The 20,510-nt window shown below is 41.0% G+C and overlaps 1 protein-coding gene across 1 annotated transcript in view; it reads right to left on the bottom strand.

Annotated features, from left to right (window-relative positions):
* Positions 1-11,809, bottom strand: part of DPYS (dihydropyrimidinase) — a 29,676-nt gene extending 17,867 nt beyond the window's left edge. Inside the window, exons 1-4 of the mRNA XM_026080282.1 lie at positions 11,540-11,809; positions 6,970-7,128; positions 4,333-4,512; positions 3,066-3,255 (exon numbers count right to left, since the gene is read on the bottom strand). Coding sequence (XP_025936067.1) covers positions 3,066-3,255; positions 4,333-4,512; positions 6,970-7,128; positions 11,540-11,809 — 799 coding nt within the window. The remainder of the gene's footprint in view (positions 1-3,065; positions 3,256-4,332; positions 4,513-6,969; positions 7,129-11,539) is intronic.
* Positions 11,810-20,510: the final 8,701 nt, after the last annotated feature.

Below are 20,510 nucleotides of genomic sequence, written 5' to 3'. Positions count from 1 at the left end.
AGAAAACAAGGCAAATCTTTGCGGATTTTCTCTCTGCACACTAGAGTATGGTATTTCTATGAGCTTTTTGATTATGACTGCTGTATTTGCATAGGTAGTTTCTGAGGAGCTGAAYTCTTTTCAAATTTTTTCCAACTGCAGTAGTGCCATTCCTTAAATTTCTGTGGGAGGACTCATGTACCATAGCTCATGACAGCATTTCTGCAGTCAGAATTTGACCTGAGCAACTCCCCTTGTTCCCATGATTGGGAAGGATACAAGCCATTTCCTGGAGTGGCTTTGACTCTGAGCACTGCAGCTTCAACAAACTACATTTGGACACTTCTGCTGATTTTGCAATTTTTTGCATTTGATTTGGACTGTGACTCACCAGACTGAATGGTGTGATAATATTAAGTTTCTGCTGCATTAAGGCTCTTTTAGTTCAACTGCCTATAGGCATAAAACTGGAGTAATGCAGTAATAAATCAGATCTTTCCATTTGTTATGTTTTCCTGCATTCCAAAAAAATAGTAAGTAGGAAGTGTTCTGTTGCTTGAAAACAGTCCACTGAAATGATGGTTGGTATTGCTGGAGATCAGAGAAGACATAGATAGTGGATTTTGGCATGGAGGGAAGGAGAAGGAAAGAAGGTGACTTGTATTTAAATTTTGTTTATTTTAGTATAAGAATTAGTATCTGTTTATTGTCCGTACATCTGTGCTTTAGCCTTGAAGGTCTGAGCCAAAGTTCACTGCAGCCAACAGAAATATGCTTACTGACTTCAGCAAACTCTGGATCAGGCCTTCAGTCTCTAGCTATACTATGATTGTTTATGTTCTATAGCTAAATGAGGGACAAAGCAGCACTGGGCTCTGACTTACATTTTTGACAAGAAAAATCACCATCTCATGGAATTCTAGGAGCAGTGCTTCAACTCTGATGGCATACTATGACCCAGAAAATAGAGGCTTTTGCCCTCAGTGATAGAATGGAAAGGGATATCAATCTTTTTCTGATAGAGGCAGGGAGGAAGAGGCATCCACGCACTGTGGATGCACCCATACACTCCATGCTAAGTGCTTGGGAAGGAACATGAACAAATTCAGAATTGCAAATACCAAGAAACGAGCCCCAAAAGATAGAAAAATAATCTTGAGTGAAGATGAATAAATTATATTAGGGTGGATATTCAAAATGCTTGAGAGCCATACTGTATTTTTTTTCTATTCTGTATTTTTACAAAGCTTTCATATTAGAGTGGCTTTACCATGTCTGAATGAATATCTTTTAGCAAAATGTTTGGAGTTTATGTCAGTCATGCAATACTTTGAAGATTTAGTTTTTTGTCTGGAAGTACTTGTTTTGTATTCTCACTTTTAATTGAAGAACAGAAAACAATTTTTACTGACACTAACAACAGTAAATTTTTAATTGCCAGAATTTGTACAGATCAGTCTCATTAAAAATTATAACTGTTGTACCTATCTTTGCAGTACATTAGATATCTTTGGAAATTCCTTAATCAGACTTTGATTTCTGTTTCCTAAAAAGTATACAAATGGAAATTGAGATATTATATTTTGTGGTACGTAAAGTCAAGAATTGATGATTCTGACCGTATGAATCTTGGAGGCTGTAAAATCCAATTTGCATCACAATAAAAGTAAGATGTGCCAATCTTTTCTTTATACACATTGAAGAAGCATACTTTTATCAAGTTAATTATCATACTGGCACAGACTATTCATACAACACATGCCTAACAATATTTTACAGTATTTACTATCAGCATAGATTTTTGTACTGGTATAGTGTGTTACAAAACATCCTCTCCTATCTTAGACCTTTTATGTTCACAGCCAGTGTTTCATCTTCAATCTGGATATTTTAACTGTCATTACAGCTTCTCATAGCCAATGTTGACACTTCAACCCTGAATGTAAAAGTGTACCCTGATGGAAATAATCCACATTACCAGCAGCAGTGTCATCTAGTGGAGAAAACTAATATAGCACAGTACCAAAAAATCTCTGCTACTAAACAGTATGCTGGTAAAAGATTCCTTTATAAACTTGAATCGTAAAAGAGTCATATCAGAAGTCATAACCAATACATTTTTCCAGGTTAACATATCCATCTATATTAGTAAAATGATATCATGGTGGTTTTGATAGCACTTTAATCCAAGCTCTCAGTCTAAACTCACAGTGTAAGCATTATCTAAATTTGAGAGATGAAGAAACTGATGTCCATGTGATATTCATGCTAGATCAGATGAATGCAAGCTGACATGTGAAAAGATAACAGGGACAAATAATTCATTAAGAATCAGGCCCTCCAAATCACGGGCCTCTGTCCTGTTTCTTCCACCCACGTAATGTCCACTCATAGTGCTGTTGCTCCAAGCACAGCTCTGGGTGAATTTACAGATTAGGATGTAAATCATCCTCAATCCTTATAGTCTGCAGACTTCTTTTAATCTGTCCAACAGATGGTCCTAGGGCCAGGCTCCCTTGGCAGGCCAGAACCATTTACGAGTCCTGCAGTGCATGACCTGCAAAATCCTTTCTTGGAGGGAACCTGGACTTTTGGATGCTTTCATCATCACCATGATTTGTAAGTGTGCAGTGACAAGGAGTCCTGGTCATGGCACCAGGTCTGTAAAAACATGGAATGGTTGCTGTCATAATCTTTCTCATCTAAACAGCTGGTAAGGGCCTACAGATGGTAACTTGAGTTAGGGGAACAGCAGAGCACATGTTGTCTTGGACTGGTCACATCATTTTTAATGCAGTAATGCTGTCCTGGCCATTACTCTGACCTTGAAGGTACAGTATGAAGGAGAAGAAGGTTGCTCTGGGGAGAAGGGAAAGTCTCAAACCCAGTTGCTGTTCTTTCATATTGCTTAGCTCCCTTCAGGCCCCAAAACACACATATACTCTTTAGACATCCCATTCCAAGAAATATATCCATATTCTAAGAGTTATGGCACCAGGCAGAGTAGGACACTGATACTATGTTTGTTTTTCCTTTCCTCCAGTGCCAGTGCCCAAGCTTGAAAGTAAGACTACTATGACGATTACCTTCTCTTCGTGCATTAGTTATTACCCTTGCTGCAGATTTACTCATTACGTGGACTACAAAAAGGGGGCAGTTTATAACATTTGCTATGGTAATTGCTCTCTGTGTAGCTTCGGCTTCCACTTCTTCAGGACGACACAGCTCATGCCCCTCAGGGCCAGTTATTCCCATGGCCAGCATCTTCTTTGCACCCTAGACACCACAGAAAAACATGTTATAGTTGGTTAAAGTGCAGCTGCGGTATGGTGGATGTGCAGCCAGCCAAGTGGATCCTAAAACAGCCATTGTAGCTGCACTGAGTAAGAGCAAGTCAGTTATGGTGTTTTTTCTCAAGAGAATTTATCATTGTGTTACCTGAAGTCAAAGTGATCTCACAATAAATCCAGGTCTCAGAATGCCTAAGGGACTTCAGAGAAGACGTTCCACTGGCTTTCAGGGATAAATCGCTGCTTTTGAAAAACCTACCCTCTCTTGATATGTATAGTTGAAAGATCTCAGTCAGTAACTGAGATGACAATACTAACCCGTCTTTGGAAAAGATGAAATGATCCTTAGTAAGTACAAAGACACACACCTAGAGCCTCTGAATGAGTCTCTGAGGTTTTAAGACGCGTAAGATTTTCTCTCTGCTATGTTCCAGAAACTTATGCTCTGCTGATCTGAGATTATTGAGCAGTAAATTCATTTCTTTTCACTCTGTGGCAAAGTGAAAGTGTCTTTGACTAGAACAGTTGAAAAAACTCACAGACACCAGGAGTGTAGTCTATACTCTAAGCCTCACCACATAGCACTAAGATGGCAGGGCTGAGGAGCAGAATGAATTGAGGCTACACATGCATAAAGGGACCCGGCGACTTTTGTTCCTAGTCAGTTAAATTTCCTCCAGGCTTCTGGCTTCATTCCTGATAGATAAGCTGACTACGTTTGAACAGACCTAGGGTTAGGCACCATTCATCTGATGTGTAAGCACTTAGCCAAGTCTTCCCCCTTTGACCTGACCCATGGTCAGACTCTAATTGATGTGTTCTTTGTCAGCAGTATAACTCATATTACAACAGGATCATTTGCCTCCTGTCTATCCTAAGCCCAGGACTCCAGGTTGCAATTTTCTGGCCTGTCCTTTGTGATCTTTGACAAGACGTTTGTCCTCAGCTTCCTAGAGGCAAAATAGGGGGAGAAAAAGCATTTCCTTGTCTTACAGTGATGGTACTGATTCATCTATTGAAGTGCTCAGACCTTACTTTGATGGACAAAATGTCAAATGCCTACCTGTGCAATTAACTCCCCATTCTCTGCATGGACTTGAGCAATTGCTCCAAGTTCCTTACACTGGGAAAAAGCTTCATATAATTCCTCATCATTGACCATGTATAGATCTTTATAGGCCATAAACATCTTGAAGGAGTTGACACCTTTGCTTTGGACAAGACTTTTCATTTCTTCCTTCACCTGAAAGACAGCCAACAATTCTCACAAAACAGCAGTATTTTGTTTTATCTGTTAATGATTTTGTATAAAGAAATTGTAAGTACGAACCAACAACCAGCCTTTACTCACCCATCACACATACTCAGCTTAAACAGTCCAAGTGAAATATTTAAAGGTTGATTTATACTATTTCTGTTGCATCAAATTGCTTCTCAAAGTATATAAAATCAGCACCACTGCAGTGCAGGTATTGGAGGCACAAGCTAATCGCAGGAACAGAACACTTTTGTAAAAGAGATTGAAGCAGAATTTTACTCCAATGAAAACCTCTTGATGCTGAAAACACCCTGTCAAATATCACAATCAGTGCATCTAACTCATAGGATAGAGTATGGATATTTGTGCAGATTTGGTTTTCAGAATTTGATTTGGTGCATCTTCTGGCCAATAACAGAGTGRCAGAAAGGATCCTGTCTTCTGGAGGTATGTCCTCACTCTAAGTAACACTCAGTCCTTTGAAATACTTTGACCCCAAATAAAATGTCTCTAAAACTCTACATGTGTGCCTCATTCCTTTCTTATATGCACTCTTTCATGGGATTCCCTGTTTCTGCAGAGTCTGTGAAGCCCAGCAAAACAAGAGCCTGTCCAAAAGGAAGAAAGATGCAGATTTTAGCCCAAAGGTTTCTTGTTTCCAAATCTTTTCTCGATTTAAAATCTTCCTCACACATATCAAATGTGTTCTGATGATCAAGTGGGCTCTCACTGGCTAGACTTAACATGATGAAACATCCTCTTGACCACTATCTAATCTTGGGAGTCACATTTCTGTCTATGAAAGAGCACCAGCAATCAAGATTTGTTTAGTTCTTGGGGAAAACTTTAAGATCTGCACTTGCTCCCTGCCTCTGAATGGACCCATGTGAGAGCGTTGTTCAAGGATGCCTTCAGGGGGAATCTACAGTGGTGCAGCAAATTAGCTATAACTATCCATTGTCTAACTTTGGCTCTTCTCTCTCAGTAAAATGATGGTGATAGCAACTGGTTCATATCTGTGATCTATTACAATTAGCTTGGGTTGAATTTCTTTGGAAAAGTAAATCATTATTTTTCATTGTTTCTCTAATAGTATGGTTGGATCTGTCAAAAATTTCTGAACTTGTCCAGGGAAAAACAAAACAAAGAGAAGAGGAAGAGAAAAGAGAAGCATATCTTGAGTGGGAATTATCAAACACATAAACACCTAACACAGGACCCTGCTCTGGCACAAATATGGAAGCAGAAAACTAAAATGTCTTTTTTTTTTTTTTCTTCACTAACTACCCTGACCAAGGGAAGGCATTCTAAAGAATGTACTTTTTTATCAAGAATTTAAATCCTGAGGACATAATAGCAAATGAGAAGGGCATGAAATATTAAAGTGTCTTCAACTACTTTACCCAGGTTGTTTAGGGCTGCAAAACACTGGATTTTTCTATTTCTTTCAGTCTTGGCCTTTAAAAAACTCTTAATAGTAAGCAGACCATTTTGCTGATTTACACTCACCTAGTTTTATTGGAATTTTCAGTACAATTCTCTACTAAGGTTGTTTTTCAAATGCCCATTCATCAAACTTTGCTGGAGAATTTATTTCATGTCTTTGCTTTGAGCTATAAATTGGGGTCAGTCTATTAAGTGCTCAGTGCACAGAATACCAAAGATGGCATTTACAGAGTGAAGGCTTTGGTTTCTATATTTCAAAGGTTAAAAATTGAAGAAAGCATTCATACTTCATATTTAAAAATGGACTTTACTTTATATATTTATATACTGATGCAAGTTCTCTTAGGATCCAAAGTGGTCCTTTAAAGCACAGGTCAGGTTCAGATAGATGCTAGATACCTGAAAAGTTCATTTACTCAGGAGAGCTTTCAGGCAATTAGTAAACATTCATACAACCAGGACAATTCTTCAGCTCCAAAAAGATTTTATAGACAATCTCCCATTCAAAAAAATTGTTGGCTCCAATCCTGCTTTACTTTAAAGACATATTACTGCAGTCAGAAATAAAACTATTCCTTTGAAAGTATGGTTGTGTCATATTTTTCATTATAGCCTTATTAAAAATAAAAATAAAATAAAACCCTGAGAATCAGCAGGAATATAGATTATAAAGTGCTCAAGTAATACAAAGCACAATTTACACAAGCACCTCTTGTCCCCTTGCCCTCTCTGGTCTTGATCAGGCAGCACAGGCTGCTTCCTTTTCCCTGGCTATGATTCTGAATTTGTACAATATCATCCAAGAATGTGTGTTATCTATAGACTTTTTTTTTCAAATGTACTTTTAGAAGGGTGTGGGCTATTTCAAATGTAGTTTGTACACATGAAAATATACTAACTATAACACTGCCAGCAAGCTATATTTTCCACATGAGGAAAAATTCAAGGCATGTGCCGTATGGACTCATGGGGTCGATAATCAACTATTGTGTCTACCTTGTTGCTCCACCACGTAACTCCCACGTGCAGTGCATAATCACAGCAGACTTTAGGGTCTGCCCAGCTCTTCCAAGTATCAAAGGCTTCAATAAGAGAACAGCCTTTCTGAGGAATGGCAAAGTCGATGATCATAGTTGTGCCTCCTGCTATAGCAGCCTGAAAGCAAGAAAGTTATTTTTTAGCAAATCAGTGAGAAAAATAATGCATAGTTTCTCTCACCCTATCCAATCCCCTATGCTGCCATTAATCCTAATGCACTGAAAAGCCAAAAGCCACTGAAAAGTTTCCTTAAGTGAAGCCTGAACTTGCAAAATGACTGTGGAAATATATTTGGGTTCCTTTGAGAAGGATGTTAACACCCAACATCTCAAGCAGGTATTCAGGAGGATCATGGGGAAATTCTCACACTGAAGAAGTTTGGTTTTGTACATTTTGAATAACTGTCTTCATTTAGCAATCAGGAGCAGAATAGCAAATATACTGACATAAGAATGAACAAATCATTTGCAAAAAAGCAGAGGTTTGGAGAGTTACATAAACATGTATGAATTCAAATGAATTTGTGAATTCAACAAAATATTTTTTCCAGAAAAGATGTTCAAACTGTCAACATTTTTACAACAAAACAGCCTGACTTCTTATTTGTAAACTAGGATCTAAAATTAAAGAATACTTGTAAACCTGAAGAAAAAAATGTGTCATTGGCCCCACACTTTCACCAAAAGTCTTTTTCCCGTAACATTTGTAAATAGAAGTGCTCTGTGCCTTTATTTATTTAAGTGCACAGATAAATCTTAGCTAATCATTGTAGCATATTTTGCAATTAGCTGGCACACAACTTTACCTCTCTGATCCTCTTGCTAAAATATTTGTTAGATTATGACCTTGTGTAAATAGCTCTTTCCACTTTCCACACTTTGACCTAGGTCAAGAAGGTCCACAACATCTAGCTTTTAGACATTTGATCACTAGAATGGATCTAGAGCCTTCTTTTAGGCATCTAAGTGATGTCCTGCTTTGTGTATGCAGTCTAGGACTTGCACCTGCCCTGTCCAGTGCCTCCAAAGAGTGACTCAAAAAACCAACATGCTACCTCAAGCTACCATCTTTTTTTGGAAGTTAAGTATCTCACCTAATTTAGGTTTTCATAATGCAGGCAACAACATCTGTGTTAGTTTGCAGCTTTGGTTCTCTTAAAGTCGGAGTAAAGAGTAAAGATCAGGAGTAGTCAGCATGGCTTCACCAAGGGGAAATCATGCTTAACCAATCTGATAGCCTTCTCTGCTGGAATGACTGGCTGGGTAGATGAGGGGAGAGCAGTGRATGTTGYCTACCTTGACTTCAGGAATGCTTTTGACACTGTCCCACATAACATCCTCACAGGCAACCTCAGGAAGTGTGGGCTAGATGAGCAGAAAGTTAGGTGAATTGAGAACTGGCTGAATGGCAGAGCTCAGAGGGTTGTGATCAGTGGTGCGAAGTCTAGTTGGAGGCTGTAGCTAACGGTGTCCCCCAGGGGTCAGTACTGGGTCCARTMTTGTTYAAYWTCTTCATYARTGACCTGGRKGAWGGSRCAGAGTGCACCCTCAGCAAGTTTGACRATGATMCAAAACTGGGAGGAGYGGCYRATACMCCAGAGGGCTGTGCTGCCATTCAGAGAGACCTGGACAGGCTGGAGAGGTGGGCRGAGAGGAACSTCATGAAGTTCAACAAAGGSAAGTGCAGGGTCCTGCACCTGGGGAGGAATAACCCAATGCACCAGTACAGGTTGGGGGTTGACCTGCTGGAAAGCAGCTCTGCGGAGAAGGACCAGGGAGTGCTGGTGGACACCAAGGTAACCATGAGGCAGCAATGTGCCCTTGTGGCCAAGAAGGCCAAYGGTATCCTGGGGTGCATCAGGAAGAGTGGTGCCAGCAGGTCGAGGGAGGTGATCCTCCCCCTCTACTCAGCCCTGGTGAGGCCACATCTGGAGTACTGTGTCCAGTGCTGGGCTCCCCAGTACAAGAGGGATGTGGCACTACTGGAGCAAGTCCAGTGAAGGGCTACAAAGATGATTAGGGGACTGGAACATCTCTCTTATGAGGAAAGACTGAAAGAGCTGGGCCTGTTTAGCCTGGAGAAGAGAAGGCTGAGAGGGGGTCTTATTAATGTATACAAATATCTTAAGGGAGGGTGTCAAGAGGATGGAGCCAGACTCTTTTCAGTGGTGCCGAGCAACAGGACATGAGGCAACGGGCACAAACTGAAACACAGGAAGTTCCAGCTGAACATAAGGAAACCTGTGAGGGTGACAGAGCACTGGAACAGGTTGCCCAGAGAGGTTGTGGAGTCTCCTTCTCTGGAGATATTCAAAACCTGTCTGGACACGATCCTGTGCAACGTGCTCTAGGTGACCCTGCTTGAGCAGGGGGGTTGGATTAGGTGATCTCCAGAGGTCCCTTCCAACCTCAACCATTCTGTGATTCTGTGATTCTGTGAAAGTCAAGGAAGGCACTTTAAGAATGATATCAATTACACCTTCAGCAGGCATCTTAAGAGAAAGCCATAGTTTTTGCTGTTCCTTTTAAATGTTTTCTTCTGTCAACCAATATCAGCTTCAGAGTTCAAGTCATATTTATTTGATTTCTTTGTGATCTCAAATTTCTAAATATATTGATGATAGTTTAGAAAAACAGTCTTCACAAAGAAGTAAAGGATTGTCGCAGAAAATGACAAAACTTTAGTATTTATTTGTGTACTGGAAAACATATAAACCTAAGTACTCCAGAAATCTAATTCTGCATTTCATTCAGTGAGGAAACATATTTTGTGATGTCTGTACACCAGCAGAACAGACACTGTGGACTTGATTTTTTTTCTATCCATTCATCACAGAAAGCAGCTTGGAGACCAGAAGTGCCTTGTGGAAGCCATGTTGGTAACTAAAATATTTCTGAAAAATATTGCCTATCTACAGATTTTGGAAAAAGACAGTTGTGAGGCTCATATAATAGTAGATCAATTGCTATTTATTCTGTCATTTCTACCATGTAGCTGTGGAAGAGATGAAATTTGGGGAAAAAAATACCATGATCAAATTTAAAATCCTTTTCCAGCTGTCATTTCTGGAGATGGAAATTCAGTATTGTAGCCTTCCTTTTATATCTTATCTTGTCTGACTTAGACATGATATGTTTGACATAGCAGCCATTTTGCTATGGTAGAAGAGATCTGCTGTGATGGACAAAATAATTTCTTGTCAAAATTTGGTAGAATATTTACAGTTTATTTCAATGAATGTCAACATCTTCATTGCTCATTGAGAAGAAAAATTCTAGTATTTAAGACTATGCAGTGTAAAATATTACCATACATTATACCACTGGCAGCAAATCTATCATGAGTTGGAGTAAATATTGTTATTGAAAGAAACATGCTTGTAATTTAAGGATAACATACAAGTCATTTGTAGTTCTCCCTACAATACTCATGACATGATGAGACAAGCAGGAAGTGAAATTTCCTGTTAGAGTAGGGTCAGTCTAAGCAGGACTGCAAACTTGAAAGGGTCTTAATACTTGTGTAGTTACTGCATTGTGCCATTTGTTAAAATTAATTGAATTTAGCTTCTTATTTCAATTATGTTACAGAGGCAAATTCATATTTTGCATATCAGAAGAGAGCAATGCAATCCATTTCCCTAGAAGGGATGCACCATTGCTTTCTCCTTTTTGGCAAACTGCAGTTCTGCCATGAGAGGGGCAGGATATAACAGATAGGTTCTCTGAGGATGTTGACTAACACACAAGCCTGTTCAGTGGGCAATGCCATCAAGAGATGGCTGTGGGCAAAGGACTTCAGCCTCCACAGCAAGGCATTGAGAAAGCTATCTTACAAATTTCAGGGAGCTCTGCTCGAGCATCTTCACTGTATGAAGATGATGCATTGCTAATGCTAGCAATTGATACACTGCTAGTGCAGTTGATGTAATGAGATCAACTAAAAAGCTGAAAAAAAGAAGAAAAACAGACTCCAAGTGCAAAATTGGGAGAAATGAGATACTTTTAGAAAGTATATTTGAACTTGACTGTTGCTGAGAGAAACAGTAAGGGTAGAAATGAATGACCGAAGAAAAACCTGCATCGCTCCCATGCTAGCAGAGGAGAAGGATCAGATTACCACAGGGGTGCTTGCAGTGCACTGGGGGGAGTTAAAATGTTGCTTTAGTTAACCTTTGCTCTGAGAAGCATGGAGCTGGCTGCTGCAGGCAAGTCAGCTGCACCCAGCGTTGCGACAGCCATGGGAAGCGGCTGTGCTTAGCACCTGCCACCCTCACCCAGCAAAGTCTGTGAAGGAGCCCAAATAACTTGCTGGTTGAAGGCAGATCTCAGAGTAGGCAAACTGCTTATTACAGTGGCCCAGCCAAGGGATGGTAACTCATTAAACTCGATTTTCTGTGCTTCATTCATATCCTTTTCTGTCTTTCAGAAGAAACATTGAATAATCGTCTGGGACCTCTTTTTCTGAATGCACGCATCAGACATGCAGACACACGTATGCGCACCCATGTAGCTCCATGCACACCTACCTTTGTTCCTGTGTAGAAGTCATCTTTCGACCTGCTGCCCATGAAAGGGAACTGCATGTGTGTATGCGTGTCGATGCCCCCCGGGATCACCAGCTTGTTGGTTGCATCCAGCACGAGGAGCCCGGTGGGAGGCTTGGGGTGGAGGTTGGGTCCCACTTGCTGCACCACGCCATCTTCCACGTACACGTCGGCCACCACAGAGTAGTCATCATTCACAACTTTGCCCCCCTTGATCAAAAGCCTCTGCTGCGCCACAGTTTGGGACGGCATTGGCTCTTCTTCAGGCACCTATGAGGTCACTGCCAGGCCTGAGCTCCGGGAGCTGCCCTTCCCCAGAGGYATCTCACTGCCCACCCTTCTTCCAGAGCACCAGGTTACCCACAGATGGCCCCAAACCCACACCGCGAGCTGGTATTTATGTAGCTATCAGGGGAATGGCCTCCGCTACCTCCTCCAGCTCCACCCACCGCCCTCGGTTCGGCCCTGACGCTGGCCGGCCATGCGGTGAGCCACAGCGCGCGCTCCCCAGCTGCTCGCACAAAGCCTGCTTCTTCCCTTTTCCCTGTGATTTTCTATAACGGGACCTGTCTGTGGTGGAGGGGCACCATGGGGCAGCGGCAGCCTGAGCTTCGCTCCTGCCTGGGCCTCTCCCCRGGAACAAACGGCCAAGCCCCTGCTGACCGCAGCCCCATGCGATGGGGCCCGTTTGCTGCCAGGGCGCTGAGCTGCCTCCGTGGGGCACGGGCGACCCTGCAACCCTCACAGATCGCTTCAGAGGAGACTGGGGAAGGGCTGGCCACCCCACGGCCCCTTCCTCAGGACCCACGCGTGGCTCCCCCTCAAAATTTCCTCTGGCTGCTGGGTGAAACGCAACCTGCCGCTTTGTCCGCAGGGAGGAGGCCCCTGGCGGGGAGGCCGCCGAGCCACCCTCCTCACCTTCACCATGGATGGCTGAGGCGAAGGCTGCTTTTCGGCTGCAGGAGGCTTTTCGGCTGTGGGAGGCTTTTCGGCGGAAGCACGGCCTCCGTCAGAAGACCACATGAAAATCATCTTGCAGTATGTGGTGCTCTGCTCCATGGTGCCTGCTTCGCCTGAGGCGCCCGCTCCCCCCGAAGGCTCCTGCTGCTGTGGCCGGGGCGGCTGGGCGCCTTGGCCGCCTCAGAAGGGGCCATTGTGCCCACACAGACCCGGTGCCCACCCGTGCCTGCCCGCAGCTGCCCACCCGTGCTGCCCTCCTGCCCCGGCGCCCCCAAGCCCCCACAGACGGCTGTGCTCCTCTCCTCCAGCCAAAATGGCTCCYGTCCGGTGAGGCCGTGCATGCGCGCGCTCGCCGCTCTCCCCCCAGCCCCAGAAGGGCCCCTCTTCTGAGGCTCAGAAACAGCAAAACCAGCTAAGCAGGCCCTAAGTGAAATGGGAAAAGGAAGATGAGGGCTTTTGCAATGGCCTTTGTGAAAAGGACTTTCAAAACCCCAGCTGAGAAAGATAGCTCATACCTTTTAGAAGTTAGACCAGGAAAAAAGAGGAGGGGAAGTGAAATTAAGATGACTAGAAAATGTTCTAAAACCTTGAGGGGGGGGGAAGGAAAGAACTGCCGGGGGTTATTATAAACCTAGCTGCTTGAGCAGGGGGGTTGGACTAGATGATCTCCAGAGGTCCCTTCCAACCTCAACCATTCTGTGATAAGTGCTATTGCAATCTCAACATTTACAGACCAGCCTCCCTAGGTCTTATACAATTAAAGGTCAAGGAAATTAGTACGAACATAAACTGTAATTAGCAAATAAAGGTTTGTATAAACTTAACAAGACACTTTGAACGTCCTCTTTTTTTTCCCCCCTGATTTCAAAGGAAAAAGTCTGACTCATTCAGAGTGCTCTTGAAACTTATATCCCGATCCTTTCAAACAGTTGTTTCCCTTTTTAAAATTGCACATGTATCGTGTTTATAAATATAAGCTGAATTGTCACATGTTGCAATGAATAGCAGTATGACATAACTGGAACTATACTCTGTGATACAGGATACAGGAAAAGCAATTAGATACTGATAGATTCTGTAGTTTTTAAGTAAACATCCACTATAGAGCTAAATACTGGCCCAATTAGCATATAATGTATGCTAATTTTACATATATTATACACATGTAGAGAAAACATATCTAAATAGATGGTATATGTGTATGATACCTGTTACTTTTTTTGCTAAGCATGTTTATTTTAATTTTTTAGCATAGATTATTAGACTACTACCATTTTGACAGATTTCATCTCTGTAGTGTCCTGGTACTACAGTTTCCCATGAAACTGTCCTTCTTCCAGCAAGTTGTGGATATCTTCGTGCAGTGTGCCCTTTTTGCATCTGTTAACTTTCTCTGCTCTTCATTTTCAGCTTGGATCTTTGCTTCTGGATGCTCCTTGGCACAAAAGTATATGTATGAGCATATTTTATTGGAAAGGACTAATCACTGGGAGAGTTTCCCCTTAAAAAAAGGAGGTCATTGTAGTGTGACCTGTTCTACCCTGCCCTTGAATGCCTGTGCTATGAACTTTTCTGCTTCTTTCCTTCAGCAACACTGGCTTTTCTTAGTTGGCAATGACACTGCTCAAGTTTGTCTCTGAAATTGTTGAGTCCTTCATCTTCATCTTCTTGACCTCTTCCAGTTCAGTGATGATGCTGTCAAAAGAAAAAACTTTGTCTCTGAGGGCTGCGAGAGTGTGCACAGGTGTGCTACCGAAAAGAGACTGCTATAAAAGACTCTAGATGTAACATATTAGAAAACACTCATTTTCTCAGAGTTCCACCTTCCTTCTTTTTCTCTGAATGGGTAGGAGAGCAGCACCAGAAGTCTCCCTTTCTAGCTTTTGGTTCCAAAAAGTCTCTTCTTGTGCCTCGCCTTTGTGCTTTGGGACAGAGGCCCACTTGGCTTCATCTTACCACATGGCAACAGAAAAAGGTCGAAACTCATTTGGAAAAGCAGGGCAGAGAAGGAGAACAATGGAAAGCAAAATGCCATGAGGGCCAAGGGGCCACCTGTGCTGTGCTGAACAGGCAGGCAGAAAAGAGTAACCTGCATCTACCATGTCATCTGTGTATAAGGCTTGTAAAAAGACAGTGTCAGGGAGCTGTGATGGGAATTCAGACATGACCTCTGGCTGAATAATTACAATGATATTGATGAGCTAGGAACATTTGAGTTCCTGCAGTTTCAGATGAGAAGTAGGGGAAAGAAAGACCCAGGAGTGAAATCAAACTATGCTCCTCTAAGACAGGAGCTGTGAACATACGAGAGAGAGGACAGAAAAGAGGTCCTGAGATGGTGTAACGATGGGGATACACTTCAAATCCCTGCTGCCACTGAGACAGTGAGCCTGCTTCTCCCACCATGCAGATGGGTACCAGAATAACCGGGCTGCAAGCGATCTGAGATTCATGTGCCTCAAATACAAGTTTCACTTTCTATAAACAAAGTAATATTTGTCAAGTGAGGAGAAGGAGTGGCAAAGGAGTAGAGATCGATTCTGTTGCCTGCTCATCAGGGCAGTCATGTGGGACACAACAGTCAAGTTCATGTACTTGCCCCAGTGAATATTTAATGACTTACAAAGTGGAACAACATCAACAAATTATTAAATATTCTTTGGCATAAAGACTTAAAACTGAATCTTCCAACTTGGTGCCCAAACTACCAATCAATAGTCACTTTCTCCCCCTGTGGACAATGAACATATTTTTACTGAGTCTGTGTGACAGACCTAGACAATCACATCCAAATATGCTCTTGGGCTAGTGGTAGTGGTAAAGGTTTTTGTTTTTTTTTCCAGATCAAACAGTTTCTACTCAAATCCTTCTCCCAAATTGGGCAGAGGGAGATAGGAACCCAGGCCCACATATCACAGCAGACTGTGTTAAGCCTGAGGGTATTCTGTTCCACCTTTTGTGTGTTGTACAAGAGAGGGTTGACATGGCTTAAAGCACCTAAATTCATGAAGAGTAGCATAGCTCAAAATCCTAATTATCTCTGTTTCTATAAGGCATAGGGCTTGAGATTCACTTCCCCTCCTGAGATTTCCTCATGGCTAAACTAGTCTTTGCAGATCCTACTCTCAAGTATCTGAGTCTTCCTACCTGTAGCTTCATGACGAACTCAAGAGCTGCAGATCCCACAAACTGGCAAGTCGATTGAGAGTCAGGCCCTATAACGTTGTGCATAAGAAACCTGAATCTAGCCCACAGGTGTTTTTGAAAACATTAAATAGATTATTGATAGATAATGATATTCTTTCTAAGCAGTCCTTTTATTTAGTCCATTTGGACAAACAAAGTAATCTCACAGCAGCTGCATTTACGTAAATTTGGTAAATATTTGATATTTCAGAGTGCAGCTGTCCCTAGACAGAATGGCCTGGATTATCAGCTGTGGGACAGAAACAATTCCTCAGTACTCTGTGAGACGACAACTGACCCTCATATTCTTAGTTATCACTGAGCCCTGCAACAAGGGCCTTGGCTCTTAATTGGCTTTGTAACCCTCCCTCCCTCACAAAACATTTTACTCTTTCTATCCTTCTCTTTGCACAATTTAAAATAAGTCTTTGCTCTGTAATCAGTTGCTGATTCTGCACTGTGCAGAGAAGTTTCCTGTGAAGTAAAGTAACTCATCCTAAAATATTACATAGTAGTTCAATAATTTGAGATACATTTGCAAACTTGAACTTGTATCTTATGCTAATGTTTCTATGGTCTGCAGCAAAGCAAATAATTGTGGAAATCTATACACTGGAATGATTGGTTTAATGTTGCAGCTATCGTAGAAGTATGAGCAAAGAGATTTCTAAGTGATCTAATAATTAAGCTAATTGATTTAAAGAACCCTGAGGAAAACCCAATCCACATCTACTACCTACCAAAAAGAAGTAATTCAGGAAACTATGGAATTTGTAAGAAACGGACAACTGAACTTTGGAACATGCAGAAGGCCTTGAGAACATCTAAAAGTCACTGTAATGATGATGCCATCAATTTGAAGGCTGACACACACACTTTTTTTTTCTAATGGAGCCTTTAACTGCTACATCACAGCATTAAATCCCACTTTATTTGTTTCTTACTTCTATTATAATTACCCTATCTTATACTCCCTTTGCCTCCATTTTCACATCCTTCTTATTATACGCTATTTCTGGAAAGCCATCCTATTATCACTCAGTCTTTTCCTTAATGCAAAGTTTCTTACTGACATCAAACTGACAAATAAAAGTTGGTGAAGCAGGCACAGAGATGTATCTCAACATACAGTAGATGCAAATAGTTGCTTGCATCAGCAGTGCAGGCATTTTGTGAAGGAAACAAAAAAGACCAAAGTTGAGCAGTGGGATGGACGAAGAGCTAATGAAGATGTATTATTAATATTTTCCATTTGACAGCTTTCCTCTGTGGAAGAAAGAATGGATTGTGAGCCCAGTTTTCAACACAAGAAAATTAACAGAAAGGATACCACTGGCTTTCAGTAATGCTGGATAAAGCACATTGTTTTGGAGGATCACTGTAAAGATCTGTCAGTTTTGCCATGATTTGCGGAAGGGAATGAATGGTTATCTTTTCACATATATAAAAAGTCAGCAGGACTTTGTATACCCCATATGCTTTTCTCTGCAATTCTGTAAAAGAACCCATAATACCTGTCCCCCATGGATTTCCTTTCCCACTCCAACYCTCTGTTATAGGAGTTAAATACTCATTCAATGAAATCAGATGCTCTTGCATGTAATTGCACCTAGAGAGTTTTCGTAACTGTGAGAACAGTCAATTGTTACAAGTTACTTCGTCTTACTAAGGAATGGTTGAGAGAAAATAAGATAGTTGAAGAAACTTCAAATTTTTGTTATCCAAACTGAACTGAGAGCAAAGGGTTTCCAACATATTCTCCCTTTGCTTTCCTTGTGCCCTTGAGCATTTCAGCATTCACTGTCCTTCGCTTTTGAACTTTTGCATTTTAATAACAGAAATACATTGGAAACTAAAGCACTACAATATCTTAAGTGTTCCTGATTTGATCCATGAAAGTACTTCTTCTTTCTTAATTTATATTCATATCGAAAAAACATTTTCACACAAAGCTCTTTTGAAACTTATTATTACATCATATTTTTGAGTTTAAAAAGTCCAAGACATAATGGATTAAATACTTACGTGGACTCATTATTCATATACTATAAATGGTAAACTAGGTGCCCCTTGTGAAATCTTCATAACTAGTTTCCTGAACAATCTGTTGCTGACTTTTATGAGTTGGATTTGCAGACACAATATAGAGGTGATGAAGGTTTAAAATTTAACCTCCAAAGGCTTCTTCAATGGTAAATTCTTTCCCAAACTAGCAAATACATCCTATTGGTTTCCTATAATAGATAATAAAAAAGATAATGAAAGCTGTTGAATCCAGTATCTCCAGACATGCAGAATTCCACATCTCCTATACAACCATAAATATGTTCTCCTTAGTATAAGTACTGGGCCATATTCAAGCTCCCAGTACCACTCTTTCCCCAAACATATTGGAACTGATGCCTTAGCAGCACCCAGCCTCGGACACCACATCTCAGTGACCTGAGGAAAAGCAGCCAAAGCTGTTTTATGCACTGAAGACCATCCTGCATTTTTAGGGGAACAACAGGTGTTGATTATTCTCTCTCCTTTACTTAAAGTGCTTCTTGAACTTGCTCAAGACAAATGATGGACCACAGATGGCAAAGCAAGAGAGAGAGAGACCAGGAATCTGGCAGCACAGTGCCTGAGGAACCCTAACACTGTGCTCTTCCCACCGTTCACTTCCTTTAGTGGCTTATTAAGTGTCCAATACAGACAATTAGAACCCAGTTTAGACCCCTTCTGAAAATCTGAGACCAAGAAGACAGTTCAACTCAAAAATTGAAATTCTAGGACTCAAGATATTCTGGGAAAAAGACACGCTCACCAGAACTGCCAGTTGCTTTCTGGTGGATAATCTCAGCTAAAGAAAGCCAGTTTCTTTCAGGGCTGTGATTTTTCCAAGCTTGAAAAAACATAACCATGAAAGCACAGAGATTAGCCTCATTTGAAATGTGTTGGTAAAATTAACCATTTATCTAGAAAAACACCATAAAAAACATTATTCAAGAGAATCAGGGTGGTGGGGAAATCAAAGTCAACATCTCTTCTGAAGGAACATGAACTCAGAATTGTAACTTCTGCCCAAGGAACCAGGCAGTGGAAAGCAAAACTGAACACCTTTCTTCCTTTCCATACTACTGCATAAATTGTGAGACAAGATATTTACTTAGGCTCTTCCTCACTATTCTTTACATTGCTCCTGCATTTGTCTCTCATCTGCTGCTCCAGAAGTACTTCCTGTTACTGTGGCTATCAAATGTCCCTCTTAATTGATCATAGGAAAGAAGACAAGTTAAAAGCAGTAAATTTTACCAACTGTTCATATTGAATTTTCTATGTCTGGAGAAGCAGCTAAGAATTATCCCTGCATTTTTGTAAGCAGAGCATACCTTCAGAAGCATGACTATTCCATTGCAAAGGTACTGTTGCAATTCTACTGACTGCTGTGTCAACATGGCTGTAACAGAGAGATTTCAGAAAATCTGAGATTTCTGCTCTGAATTCAAATACCTGACTTGGGTAACATCTACAACATATCCTTATATCTTGGATCTCTTCCTTATTCTTTAAAACAAGCTTATTAATTTCTCCTTTATATTTTGCATAAGAAAACATTATTATTTTCTAGAAAGACCACCCTGAACCAGAATCCCTTCTCACCTTCTCTTACGTATTCCTGATTTGACATGCACAATGGCCCTATCCATTATGACTTGTTTTGGTTCAGGTCTTTACCATTTAATTCCAAATACAAATCTTTTGCATAATGTAATAGGTTTATTACTATTATTATTCTTCTGGAGCTTCCAGTCCATTTTATTACAACTCTCCCACYGTTTTAATCAAACTACAGTAACTTATCTCTTTTTCTTATTTTTTTGCCTCCTGTGTTCTACTTTTTCCCCAGAAGACCCTTTCTCTTCCACATGAGCAGCAGACAGGGTCACTATAATGTGGAGTAATCTTTCAAACCGAACCCAAGTGAACTTCAACTCCTTCAGATTATATCTGTTTCTCTTTGGTAGTCTTATAATATGGTGCAACTTGATCACAAGAAGGAAATAATGTTGAGCGCTAATTCTACTGCTAGATTTCACGTGGAAAAAAATTCCTCCCCAAAACAAGGCATCTGCAAGTTGTGTTTTTTTGTTGCCTTACTTATCTTTGAAAACACGTTGTGAGCACGTGACTAGGCTGTGCATTAATACAGCATTGTACTAAGACATTCAGACACCTCAGAAGTGTGAAACAGAATATCCACATGCTATGTGAGGAACATCCCACAGGAGATCCTTAAATTCTTATCCTCATATACATCATTCAGAATTTGATCTCAAGAGCATTTCAGTCAATTAATTAGGAGTTGATTGATTTAGCAATCAAATCACTATCCTACATCACAGCTGCCAGAGCTTGACTGGTCAAGACAAATAAAAATGACAACAATCCAATGCATGTTAAAGGAACACAGGAGACTTAAGGAAACAAGCTACGTCCAAATCTTTTTGCTTAGTAAATACAACCGTGGATAGCCTGCATTACAGTGTATTACAAACCTATTAATCTGGGCCAAGAGATTCACAAAGATTATCGGTAATTTAGAAAGATTAGCTTTCCMCTAATTCCCTTCCCAAGGTGTGATTCAGAGTCACTAACCTAAATTGCTTATAGAGCTTCCTCTCTCATTTCCTCCATCAGTTATGGAGGAAGTCTTATATAGCTGATTTGTTAGATTATACTGCCCTTTAGTGAATACTAACTCCTCTTCACCAAGTCACTATTTATCAGATAGACCATAGTGTGGTACTGGATGTGAATGGAA

The sequence above is a fragment of the Apteryx rowi genome, unplaced genomic scaffold, assembly GCF_003343035.1.
Source record: "Apteryx rowi isolate R43461 unplaced genomic scaffold, aptRow1 scaffold_514, whole genome shotgun sequence".
NCBI lineage: Eukaryota > Metazoa > Chordata > Aves > Apterygiformes > Apterygidae > Apteryx > Apteryx rowi.
The sequence above is the reverse complement of the archived record's forward strand: the minus strand, read 5'-3'. Positions and strand labels throughout refer to the sequence as shown.